We start from the raw sequence: 23,191 nt of genomic DNA, 5'->3' as shown, positions 1-23,191 counted from the left end.
GATCGAGACCGTGAAGAAACGGAGCAACTGTACCGCGCTAATAACACACGAAAGTTCTATGAGAAGTTAAACCGTTCACGTAAGGGCCACGTGCCACAGCCTGATATGTGTAAGGACATAAACGGGAACCTTCTTACGAACGAGCGTGAGGTGATCCAAAGGTGGCGGCAGCACTACGAAGAACACCTGAATGGCGATGTGGCAGACGAAGATGGCAGTATGGTTATGGACCTGGGAGAACGCGCGCAGGACATAGTTTTATCGGCTCCAGATCTCCAGGAAATCCAGGAGGAGATTGGCCGGCTGAAGAACAACAAAGCCCCTGGGGTTGACCAACTACCAGGAGAGCTATTTAAACACGGTGGTGAGGCACTGGCTAGAGCGCTGCACTGGTTCATTACCAAGATTTGAGAGGAGGAAGTTCTGCCGCAGGAATGGATGGAAGATGTCGTGTGCCCCATCTACAAAAAGGACGATAAGCTGGATTGTAGCTTCAACCGCGTAATCACATTGCTGCACGCCGCCTACAAGGTACTCTCAAAATTTTATCCCGCCGACTAACACCAATTGCAAGAGAGTTCGTGGGGCAGTACCAGGCGGGATTTATGGGTGAACGCTCTACCACAGACCAGGTGTTCGCCATACGTCAGGTATTGCAGAAATGCCGCGAATACAACTTGCCCACACATTATCTATTTATCGACTTCAAAGCCGCATATGATACAATCGATCGGGACCAGCTATGGCAGTTAATGCACGAAAACGGATTTCCGGATAAACTGATACGGTTGAACAAGGCGACGATGGATCGGATGATGTGCGTCGTTCGAGTATCAGGGGCATTCTCGAGTCCCTTCGAAACGCGCAGAGGGTTAAGGCAAGGTGATGGTCTTTCGTGTCTGCTATTCAACATCGCTTTGGAGGGAGTAATACGAAGGGCAGGGATTGACACGAGTGGTACGATTTCCAGTCCGTCAGTTCAGTACGAAGTCCGTCCAGTTATTTGGTTTCGCCGATGACATTGATATCATGGCACGTAACTTTGAGAGGATAGAGGAAGCCTACATCAGATTGAAAAGCGAAGCTAAACGGATGGACTAGTCATCAACACGTCGAAGACGAAGTACATGATAGGAAGAGGCTCAATAGATGTCAATGTAAGCCACCCACCACGAGTTTCTATCGGTGGTGACGAAATCGAGGTGGTTGAAGAATTCATGTACTTGGGCTCACTGGTGACCGCAGATAACGATACCGGCAGAGAAATTCGGAGACACATCATGGCAGGAAATCGTACGCAGTTCGCCGCCGTGCCAAACCGACTATCTACAAAACGGTCGTTCTGCAGACTGCGTGGTTGGCGAAGTGCGGCTATACTGCCGCTAACCGCAAGTCGAGCACATCTGTATATGGAGCCCCATATACAGATGTGCTCGACTTGCGGTTAGCGGCAGTATAGTGCATGATAAATTCCTTTTAAAACGCTCCAAGTACGGGGGCACTAGTGATGCATTTCTACTTTATTTACACAGCTGTGCCCTAAAGATATTATTCGCAATGAACGAAGCGTTTTACCATAACTTCTAGTTGAGGACCGCCTATCCGATTTTGTTTTTTTCGCGTTTGTGAAAAAGTTCGATTTCATGGCTTGTAATGATTCGAAAGGGGTTTTCCACCCACACCAATCATCGTCCGTTATCTATTGAAAACGATTTCAGCAAACCCTGCGTACACTCGTTTTGGAAGTTCCTGAGATACTCGAATAAATATCAAAACTCGAACCAATGCATATGACATGTTAATGTGGAAATATTCTTGCAAATATATACATAATTTAAATTATGTCCTACAGGTCTCCGAAAGGTCAAGGGGAGGGGAGACAATAAAAAATAAATAAAGCTATGTCCATTTAGAATCCGGAATCATTTATTGTATTGCAGCGTCACGGAAAGTGACCTCTGCAAGAATTATTTTACAACGGTTTGTCTACCTAGGCGCCCACTTGCTATGGTATAAATTTCACGAAGTTTCGTGCAGATTTAAGCCGAAAGGAGAGAAAAAATCTGCACTCCCACGTTGATAATCCGTTGATAATCGATGGACTCGAAACTGTACAAGGAGGAATGTCTCAAAAATCGCGGTCTACCTTCCATAAAATTCATAAAGGTCCCGTGAAGTTTTGGCCAGATTTGGCGAGTTGCCACTACAGCCGGGAAGTCATCCAGTGGTACCGCGATAATAACGAAGATTTCATCGATAAAAACATAAATCCACGCAACTGCCCACAGCTCCGGCCCATCGAGACATTTTGGGCAGTAATGAAGCGGAAGCTTAAGAAAAGTGGAAAAACAGCTCGGGACGCGCTTCAGAGGAAAAATTCTAACTGCCAGAGGCAATTGAAATGTATTAAAAATAACTAAAAATGTAACATAGCAAATAAGGATGACAGTGTTAAGAAAACTCGGAACACCTAGTCTACGAGATGAATTCATTTATTAGATAATTAGCAAATAAAATTAGTTAAAAAAAATAAAAATAAAAAAAAAGCTCGGGACGCGACTCAGATGACCAAAATGTGGAACAAATGTGCCAAGGAAGTTGACTCCGGAGGTGTGCAGCTTTTGATGAGAGGAATAAAGAAGCAACTGCGAATTTCACTGGAAACAAGAAGAAATGATTTGTATCAATATTTTTCCTTAAAGTACAGTAAATTACCTTTGTTTTGATGTATTAACCTTATTTGTACGTCAATCCGTTACCGAGATACAGATGATTTTATAATTCCGGATTCTAAATGGACATAGCTTTATTAAAATGGATAAAATCAATAAAACTCCTCGGATTTGTTAAAGAATGTTTTGATTTTTTTGTTGTTGCCCCCTCAAAATTTTGAGTTGAGCTTGTTTGACCCGGATAGAAATTTCATCCATTTGATTCAAATCTATAGGGAGACTAGGAAGACATGATTCCCTTTTCTGATTTCCGATGTATCACAGCCAAAAAAAATCGATAAGATTGAAATTGATCCTGCATTATATTCTCCATATATTATCAATTTCCCACCTTATCGGCCGCGACGATTTGAAATCGTCGCAAAACAAATTGACGCCAAAATCGTCGCCAGCAGAAATGGCCATAAGATCTGTCAAATCAACTGTGAACAAAATTTTATATACTATTTTATATACTCAATAATCACAATAATCACATTTTGGGAAATTGAGCCCTGTTTTTAATGCAGATTGACATTATTTTCTAATAAAACTAACATAATTTTAGAATAAAGATGTTGGCGACGATTTTGATAGTGCCTAAAAAATGGTCGACGCGTTTTGTTACCCTGGAAACAGACAATATTTTCTGCGGTATGAAAATCAATTAGAACGTTCGGGTATGAATTCAGCCTGAGCAAGGTAAACCTGCTCTCAAAACAAACTATGCATTATTGGTGGGTAAAACTGTGTACAATCTGTATTCTGATGAGTGATTTGTGATCATCGTGCATATGCTGACTATAAGCGCATTTCTGGTTAATAACTTCACTAATGTTGATATTTGTTGTAAATTACAGGGAGCGCTTCCAGTACAAACGGTTCACGGCTTGGCTAACAAAAGTTTTAATTGTGAGATACAGATGGCGTTTGTGAAAATAGTGCCATCTGTTATTGAATAAATCCACACTATTTCTATCAACAGGTGGCGTCTCAATGGTAAGAGTTATGGGCGTTATGTGTTACGCATTACGCTATGTTACTTATTAGTAACGCTTATTTTTGTAACCGGCTAACGCATTGAAAAGTGTGCAAAATGAAAGGAAATATTTCCTTTATATTTCCCCCCCATTTGCAGCAATGAAAAGGGCACGTGCTGTTCCTCGTGGTCTGATTTTGTTGCGAGATTCTGCGCTTGGCTTGTGTTTCATTGTTAGTGGAAAAACAGTTCCGTTTGCTTTTTGATAAAATGACTGCGCGCTTGTGCGGAATGTTAATGAATTCACAATTAATTAGTGGAAAACAGGCGATATAAGGATGCGAGGATGGCTTGGCGCATTGCTGCAGCGTCGGGATCTGGCGCGAGTGACGGAACGTTATTCCAGATGAATGTAAATGAATATGCAAATCGGAACATGAATCGCGTCGTTTTGTGCACTTTAGGATAAGCGGCATTTTCAGCTACCGGACCAGGACGTTGCTTTTGATCACAATAATTAAGCGGAACCCGTCATCGTGTGCGTTTATAGGCTGACTGCAATCACATGTGGCGGCGAAGCTCTGAAGATAAGCGAAAACATCAACAAAATACAATCCGGTAGGTTCGATGATTTCTTTCAATTCTGTTTTGATCAGCATCTGTGAGCTGCGGGTCGTCGATAGCGCCCACAAAATACACAGAAATAAATGAGTTGGACACCAGTTATCCATTAAACTGAACACATGCTCGATGAGTCGGGAAGAGCCGGAGGACTGTTGGTTATAATTGATCGCTTGTTCCACTTTCGTACAATTTATATAAATTAATGCAAGTTCCCAAATCACACTCATTTGACAGCAAATTGTTGCTAATAATGATTGAAGCAGAAATTAATATTTTCAGCATGCAATTGTTGTGACTCAAAGTTTTTCTTTGTATTTTTTCTGGTGATATAAAAAATAAACCTTTAAATCAATGCGTAAATTAAATAGTATAGTTTTGCCAGTTACTTTGCGAGAGACCACATCCTTGAAAAGCGTTTTTAAAAAAGTCTAAAAGATAAAGATAAAAAAATACGTCATCATGGGGTAGTTCACTCTAATACATGGTAAGAAAAAAAATACCTAATTTTAGATACTTTTTATTCAAACTCATTTTTATATGTACAGAAATCTGAAAAAAATATTTTTTATGCGGTTTAACATGCTGGTCAAAAAAGGCACAGTGTTTAAAACGTTCACATCATACCAGTTTACTAATTACTGGGATAAGATTTTTTCAGAAAATATTTTCAACTCATGATTTTTGAATATCAAAAAGATTTTCAACAAATGAGCCAAACGGCATAAAATCGCGGTCATGCCTTTGAATCTATTTGGATATCACGTTTAAGCTCAACGTTCCAAAGCAAAGGCGTAGAATTGCCAATCAGGAATTGAACCTGACTGGATAAAAACTAGAAAAATGCGGGAAATCATGAAACCAATCGATCAAATCATAAACATGCGTTACCGAAATTCTTGTGATGTCTTAAAAAACTATCATTTGAAAATAATATGTATGGCAATAGTGTGACTCTCTCAAAAAAAATTGTATAAAATATAGTTTCCCAAACTACCGTAATCTGAAAAAGTGACGTCTATGCCATTTTCCAAAAATGGTGTTAACGAGCAGTACTCATCGAGTTCTTTAACAGAAAAATGGAAAACATGCATGATGTAATTTGGCGCTTACGTCACTTTCTCAGATTACGGCAGCAAAGTGGTAAGTAGCGACCCCCGAGCCTGCGTAAGTCTTATGGAAGGTGGCCTCGACCCTCCAGCTTAGAAAAGCTATGGTATAAACCTGGGAGCTGCGGACTCGATCGAATCGAATTTTCAAGATATTTTGCTTGAAACTCTCAAATTTCCTCTCAGTGTTCACTGTACACGTTACGATTTTCTCACATTGAATTATCATTATGTTTATCTTTATAAAATTAATTACAAAGATTCCGTCAATTTACCGCATCGTATAAATTAACGTATCCAATGTTAAATTAATTGATACCCTCCACTTATGTTGAATCCGCCGATATATTTAAATTGACGCAATAAAATTGAAATTTGTTCAAAATGAGCTATATTTGGTATGAGTTGATTTCAAGACAAAATTTTCAAAACGACTTATCTGCTTTTGTAAACAAAGATTCAAACGACGATTTGACGAATCTGATAGCTCTCTCACGCAAACTAACACCGTCAACCGGTAGCGGAAACCTTCAGCTACCTATTGATTGTGTTAGTTTGCGTGGGAAACCTATCAGATTCGTCAAATCGTCGTTTGAATCTTTTGTTTACAAAAGCAGATAAGTCGTTTTGAAAATTTGTCTGATTTATACGTGTCCTCTCTCGTCTGCGCTCAAAATGCACAAAACCTCTCTCGATGCGATGGATACTTTTTGACAGCTTACTTTGGAGATTCTTTGACACTCGTTTTGACTCTATCCGCAGCTCCCAGGTATAAACAGAATAGGATTTTTTTAGCAACGTGGGTATTTCATGGTTTCTGAAGTTGTCACGATTGACTTATCACTTATGACTTGACTTATCACAATGTTAGTTATATTTGAAATCTATTCTCTTCAATCGATTTCCACATTGCATTTCTAAACGTTTCAGAAATATAAAGCTGTGCCTTTTTGTTACAAATTAAGCTTAAAATAATAGTGATAGTTAAAAAGAAAGTACGAATAGTCCTCCTGACCTGAAAGGTCAAACATATTTTTGAAAAACATCAAGAACTTTTTTTTTAAATAATCGAAATTCAAGTTTTGATCGTTTTCTAAGTGAAATATTAATTGTCAATCATGTGAATTGGGTCCTAAAGCCCTACATCGTTTATGTTTGCACACGATAGTGCACCGATCAAGAATACTTGAACCGATGCTATAAAAATTCTGGTAAAAGTCTAAATGATCAAAATAGTAGTTTGTGCAACTAGTTGCAAAAAGATGATTTTTTCAGCAAGAGTTGTACGTTTATCCAACGAGGCTTGCCGAGTTGGATAAATACTACGAGTGCTGAAAAAATCGAGTTTTGCAACGAGTTACACTGAGAACCATCCAAAGTACGTCACGTCTCTAGGGGGGAGGGGGGGTTCATAGCAGCGTGACGATCCATACAAAAATTTTAGAGGTTTATTACAAAAAGTGTGACGAAGGGGGGAGGGGGGGTCGAAAATCGCCGATTTTTGCGTGACGTACTTTATGGATCTTCCCACACGCTATTTTTTGCAATAACGAAAAATGGGCTTTAATATGATAAATCTATACCAAAATCGTACAATCGAATTTACTCCACATGATCATTCATGCGAATAAATTATGTTGCGGCAGAGAACAATAAGATTCCATCTTATCTGCCAAATTGCATAGCTTGAAAAGCTATGAAGCGATGGATGCAATTGCCTTTGGAAAATTGTGATGTTATGTCCAACAAACCATTTCAATTATTACAAGACGCTTAGAGTACACTATTTAAACACTCACCCAAACTAATTCATCTAAAAGTAGTCATGTAACTACTGTCCCAATGTACGTTTTTCATTATAGCACCCAAATGAGTGCTATAATGAATATTATGCAACCCATTTGAGTTACATAATGGTCATTAAAGCACCCATTCTGTTGGTATGGAAAAGTAGGCCGTTTTATCACTCAAATGACAACTGTAAACCAGGTATTATGATCAGGAATTGCAAAAAAATAGTTTTGTGTTTAAGACATTTTAAGGCAAATTTTGGGCTGTGCAGCAATTTAGAACGAATTAACCATCAGCCCAAAACGTCAGGCCCATATATTAACTGTCAAAGGTTGAGTCAAGTGCCCTGTGATTTTTTGCTAGTGCGTTTGAACCATATTATTCCGAACGTCAAACAAGACCGAAAATGTCGGACAACGTTCCTTTCAATTTTTGAGTCGAAATAAAAACTGACGCGTTCAGGATGACTAACTTCATCGTTCCCTGAAAGAAAATCGAATATCGATTCTTCATTTTAGGACCCAATTTTTGAAAGCACAACCCACTACTTATACAAAAGCGAATAACATCATAGATTAACTAGGCCTGAACTAGTTGCTGAAAATTAATGAAGCAATTTCTCGTGGAACTCGAAGAGCAAGGTATTCTCAACAGTTTCTTATGAAGCTTATTGATGAATATCTTCAAACGTTTCAAGTTATGATAAATAATTTCAAATGATTTATCTAAGTGGAATAGAAAGGATTTATGAGAAGACTGTGGGTGAACTTGAACAACTTTTGAACTATTTTTGATCAATTCCGTTGGAAAAAAATCTGGAATTCTAAACGATTTTTTGGTAATTGAGAATTTATTTAATTTTAATTAATTAGAGATGTTTTTTAAACCAGAGTTTTTCTCTTGGTGAGCATTCCTCAGCTGTGCGGTAAGATGAGCCGCTAAAAAGCAAGACCATGCTGAAGGTGGATGGGTTCGATTCCCGGTTTGAAAATTGTCTCGACTTCCCTGGGTATAAAAAGTATCATTGTGTTAGCCTCATGATATATGAATGCAAAAATGCTAACTTGGCTTAGAAACCTCGCAGTTAATAACTGTGGAAGTGCTTAATCAACACTAAGCTGCGAGGCGGCTCTGTCCCAGTGTGCGGATGTAATGCCAGTGAGAAGAGGAAGAAGTCTTACCGCATGTCCATATAAATGCCATCCATCTGCGCTCACAAGGATTGCTGTTACCGATAGTTTTGGATAGAAACCATGTTGGCACGGACTGATGTAGTTCCTACATGCGCTGAATAATGTTTGGTTGACGATGATTTCAAGGCACTTAGATCCAGTTGTTAGAGGCGTTATCCCACGGCTATTGGATATCCAAGTGACAATTCCAATGCTTCAAGGATTTATGCTGGTTAAAGCACCAGTCTAGCGTACTGTAGGGTCATGGGTTCGAGTCCCATCGAAGGGAAAGTGGTTACCTCCAATACATTTTCCAAATCAATATCTTCCACATAACGTACATATTCACATATGAGTTTTCACAACATTGTAAATTAATGTCCAAGTCGGGTGGGCGGAAATAGGCAATTGACTTAGATTGAACACAATATCATCTAAATGATTACTTCATTTTATCAAAAGCAACAATCATAAACTACGCGACGTTTGGCTGGGAATGGGGGGCGGGTTACGAGATGTATGACGATCCATGCAATTTTTTAGAGGATGCATACAAAAATTGTAAGATCGGGGGAGGGGTTATGAAATGGCCAGATTTAATAAGTGGACTTTCTTTAAGGAAAATTCCTTTGTTTACGTCACGCGAAACCTGATATATTTTTACCTCCATAGTTTTTTGGTATTTAAAAAAACACAAAGTTTTTTTCGTATGAAAGTACACATTTCTAGGACCCCTCCCTCTTTCAGAGTATATATAATATAGTTATAGTAAGCATCAATTAAATGGTATTAGATCTTGTTTGTATTAATAAATACTTAAAACACATGATTGTAAAAGTGGCCATCTGCGAGTTGTGGCGCCTGCCTAGGATGTGGTGGGGTTTGACAGTGGGCCCTGTTAAACCTCTATAAAAAGCTGCATGTATCCGCAAGTAGGCTCCGCCAAAGCGACCGTGTGCCGCTCAAAGCGCACAAGCCCAAGTCCTGGTGTTAGGTGGGACGCTAAACAGCCCTGACACGACGGCCCTCCGACGAGACAGGAGGTTTGCGCAGGCCCAATAAGGGACGATTCAAATATGACGTCCACTACTTTTTGAGATTTCTAGACCCCCCCTCCCCCCTCTGTCACGCTTTTTTGTATACCTAGTATATGCAGTGTCACAAAATCTTAGACCCCCTCCCCCCCTAAAACCTGTGACATCATTGTTGAACGACCCCTAAGCCGCCTTTAAAAACAACTATTACGAACGACATAGAAGATAATACGACCCGATACAATCGGCAACGACCTAGGCGACGAATAAAGGATCACGATTGGAAGCTTGGAACATGGAACTGCAAGTCGCTAGGCTTCGCAGGTTGCGACAGGATAATCTACGATGAATTACATCCCCGCAACTTCGATGTCGTAGCGCTGCAGGAAATCTGCTGGACTGGACAGAAAGTGTGAAAAAGCGGGCATCGAGCGGCTACCTTCTACCAAAGCTGTGGCACCACCAACGAGCTGGGAACCGGCTTCATAGTGCTGGGAAAGATGCACCAACGCGTGATTGGGTGGCAGCCAATCAACGCAAGGATGTGCAAGCTGAGGATAAAAGGCCGTTTCTTCAACTATAGCATCATCAACGTGCACTGCCCACACGAAGGGAGATCCGACGACGAGAAAGAAGCGTTCTATGCGCAGCTGGAGCAGACATACGATGGATGCCCACTGCGGGACGGCAAAATCGTCATCGGTGACATGAACGCTCAGGTAGGAAGAGAGGAAATGTATAGACCGGTCATCGGACCGGATAGTCTGCATACCGTATCGAACGACAACGGCCAACGATGCATAAACTTTGCAGCCTCCCGCGGAATGGTAGTCCGAAGCACTTTCTTCCCCGCAAGAATATCCACAAGGCCACATGGAAATCACCTAATCAAGTAACGGAAAACCAAATCGACCACGTTCTAATCGACGGTAAATTCTTCTCCGACATCACGAACGTACGCACTTACCGCAGTGCGAATATTGAATCCGACCACTACCTCGTCGCAGTATGTCTGCGCTCAAAACTCTCGACGGTGATCAACACGCGTCGGAGTCGTCCGCCGCGGCTTAACATTGGGCGGCTACAAGACGGTAGACTAGCCCAAGACTAAGCGCAGCAGCTGGAAGTGGCACTCCCAATAGAAGAGCAGCTAGGCGCAGCATCTCTTGAAGATGGCTGGAGAGATATTCGATCCGCCATTGGAAGCACCGCAACCGCTGCACTAGGCATGGTGGCTCCGGATCAGAGAAACGACTGGTATGACGGCGAATGTGAGCAGTTAGTTGAGGAGAAGAATGCAGCATGGGCGAGATTGCTGCAACACCGCACGAGGGCGAACGAGGCACGATACAAACGGGCGCGGAACAGACAAAACTCGATTTTCCGGAGGAAAAAGCGCCAGCAGGAAGATCGAGACCGTGAAGAGACGGAGGAACTGTACCGCGCTAATAACGCACGAAAGTTCTATAGTTGAACCGTTCACGTAAGGGCCACGTGCCACAGCCCGATATGTGTAAGACATAAACGGGAACCTTCTTACGAACGTGCCGCGAATACAACGTGCCCACACATCATCTATTTATCGACTTCAAAGCCGCATATGATACAATCGTTCGGGACCAGCTATGGCAGCTAATGCACGAGAACGGATTTCCAGATAAACTGATACGGTTGATCAAGGCGACGATGGATCGGGTGATGTGCGTAGTTCGAGTTTCAGGGGCATTCTCGAGTCCCTTCGAAACGCGTAGAGGGTTACGGCAAGGTGATGGTCTTTCATGTCTGCTATTCAACATCGCTTTGGAGGGAGTAATACGAAGGGCAGGGATTGACACGAGTGGTACGATTTTCACGAAGTCCGTCCAGTTATTTGGTTTCGCCGACGACATTGATATCATGGCACGTAACTTTGAGAGGATGGAGGAAGCCTACATCAGACTGAAAAGCGAAGCTAAACGGATTGGACTAGTCATCAACACGTTGAAGACGAAGTACATGATAGGAAGATGCTCAAGAGAGGTCAATGTGAGCCACCCACCACAAGTTTCTATCGGTGGTGACGAATTCGAGGTGGTTGAAGAATTCGTGTACTTGGGCTCACTGGTGACCGCCGATAACGCAGATACCAGCAGAGAAATTCGGAGACGCATAGTGGCTGGAAATCGTACATACTTTGGACTCCGCAAGACGCTCCGATCGAATAGAGTTCGCCGCCGTACCAAACTGACTATCTACAAAACTCTTATAAGACCGGTAGTTCTCTACGGACACGAGACCTGGACGATGCTCGTGGAGGACCAACGCGCACTGGGAGTTTTCGAAAGGAAAGTGTTGCGTACCATCTATGGTGGGGTGCAGATGGCGGACGGTACGTGGAGGAGGCGAATGAACCACGAGTTGCATCAGCTGTTGGGAGAACCATCCATCGTTCACACCGCGAAAATCGGATGACTGCGGTGGGCCGGGCACGTAGCCAGAATGTCGGACAGTAATCCGGTGAAAATGGTTCTCGACAACGATCCGACGGGAACAAGAAGGCGAGGTGCACAGCGGGCAAGGTGGATCGATCAGGGGGAGGACGACTTGCGGACCCTCCGCAGACTGCGTGGTTGGCGAAGTGCAGCCATGGACCGAGCTGAATGGAGAAGTCTTTTATGTGCAGCACAGGCCACTCCGGCCTTAGTCTGATGATAAATAAATAAATCATTTATCAGCTTATTTGTTATATTAATGTCATGAAGTGAATGTATCATGGTATCACGGTTATATATTGGAATCCAAATCACCAGGACTGGAGGAGGTTTTGTGTTGCGTGTTTTATGTGAGATGTATGTTATAAAACCGTTGGTCCTGAACTGGAATGCATATCAGGTTTTAATGATTGCAACTAGACCAACTTGCCGTAACATGGTTATATAGAGATATTAAGGAGGTTGTGGAAACTTTGAGGACTACTTGGGAGGTTTTGATAAAGGTCTTAAAGCTATAAAACTGTTGTACAACCTCAATTGTTACTCGGGGTTTTATAGCCCTTCTTGTGTACAGAACCATAAATGATGATTTCCATACGGATAAAAACTGTAGCTGTGGTCGACTGGCCAGTGGAGATAAAGCCTGTCCACGTTAAATTTCGGACACCCTTTTAATAAAGCGTTTTTTGAAAATTTTCACAAACTACTGACACGATCAATTTACATGACAGCTGAATCTTTCTGCTTTATGTGCTGCTTTCAGCATGTTTTAAACACGCTCAAATTGATAAAATAACGACAAATCAATTTGACATTACCTAAGTGTCCGAAATTTAACGTGGACAGGCTTTATATCAGCTTCCACACTGATATTCTTCCCTCCCCCTTCATACGGTAGTTTGGTAGAAGGAAGGTCGTGCGATATGTATGCCATCACAAATATTGCCCTCCGCTCGCTTTTAAATTGACTTCTATAAAAACATTCTTCATGCCTGCCGTATACTTACGGAACTATCAATTCTATACTTTCGCCTCTAATTCAATCATGAACATGTACGTCTAAGTTTGGAAGATGATATATCATTGTAAATCGTTTAACTTCACGTAGAAAAATTACACTCAAATCATTAATTAGTTGTATGTTGTCTGCAAGATAGACGTCTCTTGTCCGGCACGAAACCGATTGTAAGAGAAGAAGTCGGGTAATGTAATCTAGAATGTCGAAACTTGTCAGGAGCAAAGAAGAGAAGTACATGCCAATTATTGGATTCGGAAGCCTTCTTCTTCAGACTCACACACAGCACCAAACGGTCCTGATCGCACACTGTTGTACATAGGTAAAAAATACGCTTACCACAGACAAACAGACGTAACACTAGAGAAAATACCATCGACCATGACTTCAACGATCAATTTGAATTTGATTGATTACGCAATTCACAACTAGAGGCGCTAGTGTCGTAATCCTTCAAGTTTGACATTTTACTCCAGCGCCTTCTGGTGACGATGTCATACGAAACATCGTTTCGTGTAACGTGCTCGCAAGATGGTGGTAGCTGAGTTGAGCGATGGATTTTTTAGAAAAATGTTCAAGCTGTTACGTCTGTTTGTCTGTGCGCTTACTTTTGCCTTTACCTGGGTCCACGTCACCGCAAGTCTTTGGGTCTTTTTCTTTTTTTTTTTGACATCCTGGGTAGACCAGGAAGTGCGGGGCTAGGGATCACCGAGGGAGGCAGGACTACATCCCCGACCCGCTAAACCGTTTCCATTGCCGCCAAGCCCATAGTCCCTTCGGTACTACCAGAAAGTAATGCTTCAAATGGGGGCCAGTGCACAACGCACCCTCGAGGATAGCTGCGTGTTCTTGCAGCACCGAACATCGTAACTCGCTTTTTTAGAAGAACACCATGGTATCGTGCCAGCGCGTTGCCGGCTTTCCAGGTGGCCTTACCACGCCCTATGTCCTCGGCAGGTGGGAAGCAGTGATGGGAAATGTCAAAAAAATGTCATGGGGTTACTATTACTAATTTGCTAATCACTTTTTTCAAAAGTCTTTTACAAATTGGATTTTTTTATTAACATGTAATGCTTAAAGGATCCTACAACTTTGCCAAACAGGTCATTGTTCTAAATATACAGTGTAAGGCATGATAACGAATTAAAAAAAAATGTCACGGAATGTCATGACATTAATGTCATTTGACACTAATTCGGCTCTCACGCCGCCAATTTCAGTTTTAGAGCAATGACCTATTAGAAAAAGTTTAAATATCCTTTGAGTGCTTTATGTTTATATAAAACATACGATTGTAAATTACTTGTGAAAAACTTATTAACAAATTAGTCCCATGACATCGATATGCCATTTCCCGTCACTGGTGGGAAGGGTCGACTTCGCGCCTGCTTCCCTCTGCACGACTGGTATCAAGAATGATGATGCCGCGTGCACCCCAAATTGACCTTTCTGCGATAGGGCCTATTCGCCAGCACACAGTGCCTACGCCTGCCGACGCGGTGCCTACGCCTGCCCCAGCCTTGACGAGGACCCCTTTCCGTCCTCGAGCTCGGAACCCGCCCGGTTGACCGACGCCGCGAAAGCGACGATACCATGTTGTTCTTCGCGCGGCCACTTGTTCGATAAAAGGATCGAGTTCGACCACAGAGCATGACCACCGGTATGACCCATGAAGCCGACACCGATCCCTTGGACCACCTCTTATTTGCGCCTGAACTAGCCATCCTTGAGTCCACGCGCCACCTTCTGTGTAGCTCCGAGACGATTTGGGCGATAGCCGATAAAACGGCGTTCCAGCCAACTTCATCTTTACACATCCTCCGTACTAGGTAGTGTCCAGACCACATGTGGCAAGCATGTGGTCACGCATTGCGCGAAAACGTGAACACACGAACAACACGAGTTCCGCCGTTTCCTCTAAACCTGCGCACACCAAACACTCGGGCGAGGCCGAGCAAGCCAGCTGCGTTACCTGCACTGTGATTTTGCAGCACGCTTAAACGCCGGGCACATCGAACCCCCCATGGGGTGCTTGCTGTTCACAGCTTTGCTGGAACAAATCAAACAATTGGGAGGGTTCGTGCAGCATTGTGCCTTGTGTCCCTCCAATCCGCAGCGTCGGCAGAGATTGCTTCTATCAGGGCCTTTGCAGTCCCATTGCTTGTGCCCCGGTTCCAGGCACTTGAAGCAAACTTCGGGTTGCTCGTATATGCCCACAGGGCATACCGACCATCCCACCTTGACGCTCCCTAACTTGACTACCTTGGAGGCGTCCGCTGCAGATAGCCGAACCAATGCTACCAGCGTCCCTGCCGGATCTTTCCGTGACCGAACGGCTGCGGTGGGCGTCTCCACTTCACACTGTCGCCGCAGTGCCGTGTCGAGCTCTTCGACTTCGGTGATCTCGTCCAGGTTTTTAACCCTTAGATTCACCTCCGTAGTGTGTGCCCTCACCTTGACCGTCTCGCCTAGAACTTCCTCCGCCAACTTCTTGTAGGCGGCGCCCTTTTGCGAGACGCCCCGCTTCTGCTCGAGGATTATCTCGCCCATCCGGGTACGTCTTATTCGACGTACGTCGGCGCCAAGTTCACCGAGCTTGACGTCACTCCTCATCGCCTTCAAAACGTCCGAGTACTTAGCCTCGTCCGCCGTGATGACTAAGGCATCGCCCCTGGAGCGATTGGCGCCTACCCTAGACTTCTTGCTACCCTCATTCGCCTGGGCCTTCTTTTCGGCCCTTGTCGTCTTCGGTTTCCTTTTGTTCTTGACCAGGGTCCAGGAGGCGTCATCCCCCTCTATTTCCCTGGTCTGGTGCGGCATTGGGTCTTTGGGTCTGCTGCACCTGCAGCGATATAATGCTGGATTCTAAACCAGCGCTAGCTTACAGATATCATTGTAATGTGTGGCCTACCCACGTCTATTTACGCTCTCGAATTTCTGTTGATATCGGTTTTAACGATGGCATCGTCGATGGAGTTCAGAATCCAGTTTTGAAGCCTCCAGGCCCGAATTGTGAAACGTAAATATTAGTAGATAAATACTCGCAGCTGATACACACCAAGTCTCACTCGCTTATCACAACACACATTTTACGTTGTTAGAGGCGAATATTCGAATTTGGTTTTGTAGACTCTAATTTATTTATTTTCAGACTAAGGCCGTAGTGACAGTGCAGTGCATAAAAGTCTTCTCCATTCAACTCGGTCCATGGCTGCACGTCGCCAACCACACAGTCTGCAAAAGGTTCACAAATCGTCCTCCACTTGATCGATCCACCGAACTTGCTGTGCGAGGTGCGGGGTGCCTTCATGTTCCCGTCTGATTGTTGTTGAGAACCATTTTCAACGGATTACTGTCCGGCATTCTGGCTACGTGCTCGGCCCACCACAGTCTTCCGCGCGGTGTGAACGATGCATGCAGCTTGTTTTTCAAATATTTTCACTACAAACGTTTAAATTGTTATTCGTTTGAAACGTTAAATTATTATGAAGGTATTCAAGTTTCATGAATTCTTTTTCGATTCTTCTATTATTCATAATTTGAGTAGCAAAGTACAACAGAGAAAAGTCGAGACGTGAAAATAATATGACATTAAAGAAAATAATCCCAAAAGTCGTAAATCACTGCCTTTGAGTTTTTATATGGAAGTATTATAAAAAACTTATAATATGATGGGTCACTTTGTAACAATTATTAGTCACTCCATTTAACATGTACTGCCGTGAATCGCATATTTGTCCCATATGAATAGGAAACCCAGCAAAGATGCGAATCACGGCAGTGTAGGTCTAATAGAAATGACTCACATTAATGTGTGACCATGGTTGTCGGTCAGTGAACACGTAATGACACTTTTATGAAAAGTCATGAAAAATGGGTTTCATTTCGGGACGGATATTCGAATCCAGTCGCCCACAGCATGCTCTGCTTTATAGTCACGTGTTGTACTGCTAAACCACAGAAGGCCCCAACTTATCCTTCTGGTTAATTAATATGATCCACACCACTAACCAGATGCTACTTTAACGGAAAGAAACACGAAACTGTATTAGACAGCGACACGAATGGCCAGTAAACAAGCATCACCTTCCAATGAAAATGCTAATTCTACGAGGTCGACAGATTATAGGAAACCACTTTGTTTGATGTTTTTTCTGCTGTTATATTCCAAACAACCACGATCGTTTGTCACGAGCCACTCTGAAATACCGAATTATATAATCCGACTCAACAGCCGAATGATGAGCCCAAAGAGAAACATGGTGAAAGATTTTTCAGAGCTTTTCAATTAGTCTCCACCGAAGCGATAAACGAAGACAGGTGACGAGAGTGTCACATAAATCCATTGGCATTTAATATTGATTGAATTCAACTTGGAATCCACGATGTCTCATTTTCATTTTTCATTATCGCTCTACCCGATATGTGGAGAATTGTTTCAATGCAATCAAACGGTGCTTCCATAATTCAGCCAAGCCATTTATATTCAGTTACATTATTCATGTCAATCGAAAAATGACCCTTCCATGAATCTATACACATATGCCGGACCGGGCCGGCTATATTGCCCTTTTCTAATAGAGGAACGCACACAGGTAAATGCGCGAAAAGCAATTTTCCTGCACTAACAATTCCATGGCTATTACTCTCCCCTCGCAGCACCATCGTTCTGTTGCCAATAGCGCAATGCTAATCTGAGGTCACTTTATTTATTTGTATTCATTCCGCGTTTTGATTACTTGTTCGTTATATGGTTATATCCGTTGTTTTACTTGGTGAAGCACATTGGGCCATAACTCGAAGATCGCCAGACAAAAGCCACTAGTTAGGATGCTTTATTCCGAGTTGGCATCTTCGGAAGGGCGTCGTTTTACTGAGCTCCATCCCAGTAGCGAGAATCCCAGACTAAAATCGAAACATCCTGTTGTCAATAGAAAAATCAGAAGGGTTGTGTACAAGACACGACCGCAAGGTAAACGTTGGACTACGTAAGGCTATCGTTACGATTGTCTTTCTGCCATTTAGAATTTCAAGAAATTTCTTCTCAGATCAGCTTTCTTTTGTATAGATAACCCAAATACAAACAGTAACAAAACAAAATCACAATATTGACAAAAAAATTACTTTACTGCTACTGGTTGCCATCCATGCGAGTTATTTTTTTAGCGTCGCGCTTGTGATTCTGCTACCGACGTAGGGGAAGGGGGGGCAATATTCCCTAGCTAAGCAAACACTGCTTTATTGTCTTATTTGTAACGCTATTCATGGGTATTTTTACATTATGCAACAATTAAACAAGATAGCTAGTTGATGCCATTCAAAAATTGTCAAAAGTTTCAATCATATTGATAATATTCACAATTCAAAAAAGTGGTGATATTCTGTCGCCGGAAAACTCATGAGGCAAAACGCCTTTTAGCTGGCAGCTCCTAGGGAACAAAGCACCACGCGTCGGCGAATCGGCATTCTGGTATGGATAGTGCGTGGAGACGCAAGTACATTGTAGGTTACTGCCACTAGGGCATTTTGCCTCGCCAAAATGTTAGATGTTTCTTCAAAATGTGGAAATTTTCGGTTTTTCCGACCTTCCCATACACTATTTTGAAACTTTTTTCGCCTAACCTACATCATTTTAGATCTAGTTTTGTTACGGCCATCTTAATGACGGTAGATATGATTGAAACCACAAAAGGCGTTTTGCCTCGGGGGGGCGTTTTGGGGCCTCTTCCCTCTTCCCCTTTCTACCGTCGCCAAGCCAAGCTTGTAGGGGAAGGAGGGGCAATATGCCCTAGCTAAGCATAAACTGCTTCTATGCCTTAGCTATAACAATTTTCATGGGTTTTTCTACCTCACGCAACAGTTAAACAATATAGCTAGTTGATGCCATTCAAAAATTGTCAAAAATCTCAATCATATTGATAATATTCACATTTAAAAAAAGTGGTGATATTCTGTTGCCGGAAAACTCATGAGGTAAAACGCCTTTTAGCTGGCAGCTCCTAGGGAACAAAGCACCATGCGTCGGCGAATCAGCATTCTGGTATGGATAGTACGTGGAGACGCAAGTACATTGTAGGTTAGTGCCACTAGGGCGTTTTGTCTCGCCAAAATGTTAGATGTTTCTTCTAAATGTGGAAATTTTCGGGTTTTCCGACCTTCCCATGCACTATTTTGAAACTTTTTTCGCCTAACTTACATAATTTTAGATCTAGTTTTGTTACGGTCATCTTAATGACGATAAATATGAGGGAAACCACAAAAGGCGTTTTGGGGCCTCTTCCCCTATGATTTGCACTTTGATGAAAATATGTCTCGGCTCTTTTTCTTTTCTATAAAATGGTGGTTTGTTTTCAAAACTTCGTATTCTCGTCTGTTGCCGCCATCATCTATGGGAAGGGGAGGGGGTCAGTATGCTCTAGCTAAGTAAAGATTGCTTTGATGTCTTAGCTATAACAATTTTCTCGGGTATTTTTGCCTTACGCAACAATAAAGCTAACTGATGCCATCCTAAAATTGTGTACAATTTTATTATAGAAATATTATAGAAATTCTTAATTATATTGATAAAATTACCATTTTCAAAAAGTGGTGAAAATTTGTTGCCGGGAAACTCATGAGGCCTTTTAGCTGGCAGTTCTAAAGGAACAACGCGTCGGAGCCACACGTCGGCGATTCAGTATTCTGGAGATGCATAGTACCAAGATGAATACATAGCTAGGTGTTTCAATGTGCTCAATTTATAGAAGAAAAGAAGGCGGGGGTGAAAAATTCATTTTCGGTGCAAAACATAAACAAACCGGCTGGCTCTCCCATACTAAAATCCAAGATGGCTGAATCGTGAATTTGGCAGATTGGAACACCTAGTGGTGTAGTCATCTTCCATAGTACATTGTAGGTTAGTCCCAAGATGAATACACAGTGGCGTATTCATCTTGGTTAGTCCCACTAGAGGTGTGGTAGAGATGTGCGCCGGTACGAAAATCAGCGGTGGCAGCGTTTGTCAGAATTGTGGTCGGCGGCGGCGGCGTTTTTGTTCTCACGTCGAAAGTCATTTTAGCTGGCGGTGTGAATCGGCGTGGCGATTTTTTTATTTCGTTCGTGTCCTAAATTTCTTTTCTAGTTTTTTCGGCATCCATCCTGGGGGAGGGGGTATCTAAAACTGATACAACCCTGTCCACGTGGTATATTGACATCCCCTTTGATGTTTTTAAATTCTTTGTTTTTTTTTCAAGTTCTTTGAAATTCTCAAGAAAAATTTTTTGAATTAACATAAAAAGAGCATTTTCACGGGAAATTATTCCATAATTATGCAGGAAAATGCTCGGAAAGTTCCTGTAGATTCCAACAAAAAAAAAACATTTTGAATTTCAACGAAAAATTGTTTGTAATTTCCATAGGAAATTCATTAGAATTTTATTTCTCTTTCATTTCTATGGAAAATCCTTCGGAATTCCTCCAAGTTTTTTTTTAATTTCCACTAAAATTCTTCAGAACTTCTATGTGAAATTTTCAAATTTTAATTACATTTTTCGTAATTTTAAGAGATTTTTTTTGGATTTCTACGGGAATTTGTGTCGATAAGAAATTCTACGGAAAATCCTTGGGAAGTTATTAAAAACCCAACTTTATTTACCGAGTAGTGATACTGCCTTTCTCGCATTTAGCCAAGACACCAAACTTATATGGCGCTTATGTGGTTCGATGTACCATTTTCTTCATACCTTTCAAACGGAACTGTGGATCGTTATCAAGCTCAATACTGATAAACTAGGATTTGTCCTTATCCAATAAAACTCATTGCGAGAGAATCGGTTAAGGTTTACTGTATGAAAAGTTTTCTAATGTTTTCTTAGCTTCCGTGCACACACATACATATGGACAAACAAACATTAGCTCAGCTTGTCGAGCTGGGTCAATTGGAATATAACACTATAGGACTCCGAGGCTTGAAAAAAAAGTTTGTTTTCTAAGTGAAATGATAACCTTTTTTGTACAACTTTGTTGTAGCAGAAAGGCGAAAAAGGAGAAGTGTCGTTTGGCCAAAAATCATTCGATGTAAACCCATTTGGCCGAATAACCACGTTCAGCCGAAAGTCATCCAGCTGAATTGCACTTGGCCGAAATAAAAGTTTGAGCGAAACGATTATAAATCGAGAACGGTTTGGCCTAAAATTTAGTTTGGCCAACATACGGCCGAACTGGTTGATTGGTATAAAAAGCCGTTTGCCCTTTGTTTATTTAATGTCAATCAACAGGCTAAGGCAGCCCCAATGATTGTTTACTTAATCTATTACAGTTTACAATAAATCAGGTAATTAACACATTTTTTTCTAGCAATAAAGAAAAATTAACATAAAACAAATACACGAAAAATTACAATTGCAAACTACATTTAACAAAAAAGCAAATCATTTGTTGATTTATGGCTCCCAAAAGCTATTTTCATGATTCACGAATTCCCTGAATAGCAAACCCGTCGGCCACGTTGATTTCGCCAAAGCCTTCTCTTTATCCTTCCAATTTACGCCAACTTTGAAAGATATGTATCGCAGATCGTCCAGGTTACTCCATCGCGGAATTAGTTTAAAAACTTCTGGTCTGTGGCTTGATCCCAAAGCGTTCGAAACCATTTCACGCATAGCATCGTCGGATACATGTTTGGCTACTCTTGTGAAGAATATCCAGCACTTGCGAGTGCCAACGGAAACACTGTCTGAATTCGAGCCTCTCGACAACTGATCCGAATCATTCAAATTAGATGATAAAACATTGCGGTTGGGATTCATTCGGGGCGTTGAAATGCACGGTTCTGCTACCACAGTGTGAGTCGGTTGACAATCACTGTTTACCGTTTGTTGCAGCTCTGCAATACTCTGCTTTATCGTCGACATCTCTGATTGAAGCGTACTCACGATCAGTTTGAGTGTATTCCCTTCCTTTTGCTCATTTCGTAGCAGTTCAACAGATTCGTTTCCTGCCGGTGGCGACGACGATTGCTTCTTGCGGAACGAAGATAAACAAATATCGCACAGCCAAATCACGTTGTCGAATTCACGGCATACTCGCCACTGGTATTGGTTCATCTTTTTGCATTGTAGATGGTATCTTTCATTGCATCCATCACATTCGATGAACTCCTCCATACCTCCAACAGGTAAGGAACAACTACCGCATCCAAAGCGCATTGTGAAGCGGGCTGCGGTTAGTTATTAAGAAAACGACGGTACTGCAACTGTGACGGTAATACAACAAAAGCACGGCAATAACAATGATTGATACTTTGTCGTTTGCGAATAACTTTCGTGGATTATAGCTTTATAGGCAGTGCAAATCTAACGTAATCTTTTCCACTAGTATCAGATTTAACTATGCTTTTGCCGGTATACACTAAGCAAATTAAGGCGAATCAGATCAACTCGTATTTAACGCGGAATACGACGAACGAATAAAAGACGCACGCAAATCACATCAACAACAACAACAACATGCCCTAACAGGTCTTTTGGCCGAAACGGTCGTTTGATTTAATATGTCATCAGTCCGAAAATACCATTTGGCCGAAATGGTTCTTTGACAGAAAAGGGCCCTTTTCCTCTAAATGACTCCATTTGTGCATTCGTATATACACATGATGATGCTTTTATGCCCAGGGAAGTCAAGAAAATGTTCAGCCCGAAAATTGTCCTAGACCGGACCGGGAATCGAACCCAGCCACCTTCAGCTAAGGAAGACCTCGTACTGAACGGGTAATATGGTCAAAAGTGTCCACACGTTTGGCCAAATAACAGTTTCTAAAAAATTGTCTCTCTGCCAAAGGACCATTTCGGTGACCTTTTCGGCCAAAGGACCATTGCGGCAAATGGTATATTTGGTCTAATGGCCTATACCCGAGCAGGAGAAATTGGCTAAATAATACCTAATTCTGTTATTTATACCATACTCTGTTATGAACTAGTAAAATACCAAAGGAATAATACCAAAACTAATATGCACAATACTTGAGCCATAACATACTCAGTTATTAAATTGATTTTCAATACCAAATGAATAACCAATTATTATTCGCTTGGTATTGAAATACCTAAACATGTTATGCCTCAAGTATTCTGCATATATAATTACCATTTCTAAAAAGTGGTGAAAATTTGTTGCCGGAAAACTCATGAGGCCTTTTAGCTGACAGTTCTAAGGGAACAACGTACCACACGTCGGCGAATCAGAATTCTGGAATGGAAAGTGCATGGAGACGCGTAGTACATTGTAGGTTAGTCCCACTAAGTGGGGGTGT

The 23,191-nt window shown here is 42.0% G+C and overlaps 1 protein-coding gene across 1 annotated transcript in view; it reads left to right on the top strand.

Annotated features, from left to right (window-relative positions):
* The first annotated feature begins 3,929 nt into the window (after positions 1-3,929).
* Positions 3,930-23,191, top strand: part of LOC134205133 (T-cell leukemia homeobox protein 3) — a 348,199-nt gene continuing 328,937 nt past the window's right edge. Inside the window, exon 1 of the mRNA XM_062680085.1 lies at positions 3,930-4,308. Coding sequence (XP_062536069.1) covers positions 4,256-4,308 — 53 coding nt within the window. The 5' untranslated portion in view covers positions 3,930-4,255. The remainder of the gene's footprint in view (positions 4,309-23,191) is intronic.

The sequence above is a fragment of the Armigeres subalbatus genome, chromosome 1, assembly GCF_024139115.2.
Source record: "Armigeres subalbatus isolate Guangzhou_Male chromosome 1, GZ_Asu_2, whole genome shotgun sequence".
NCBI classification, from domain to species: domain Eukaryota; kingdom Metazoa; phylum Arthropoda; class Insecta; order Diptera; family Culicidae; genus Armigeres; species Armigeres subalbatus.
This window is presented reverse-complemented; position numbering and strand designations above follow the sequence as displayed.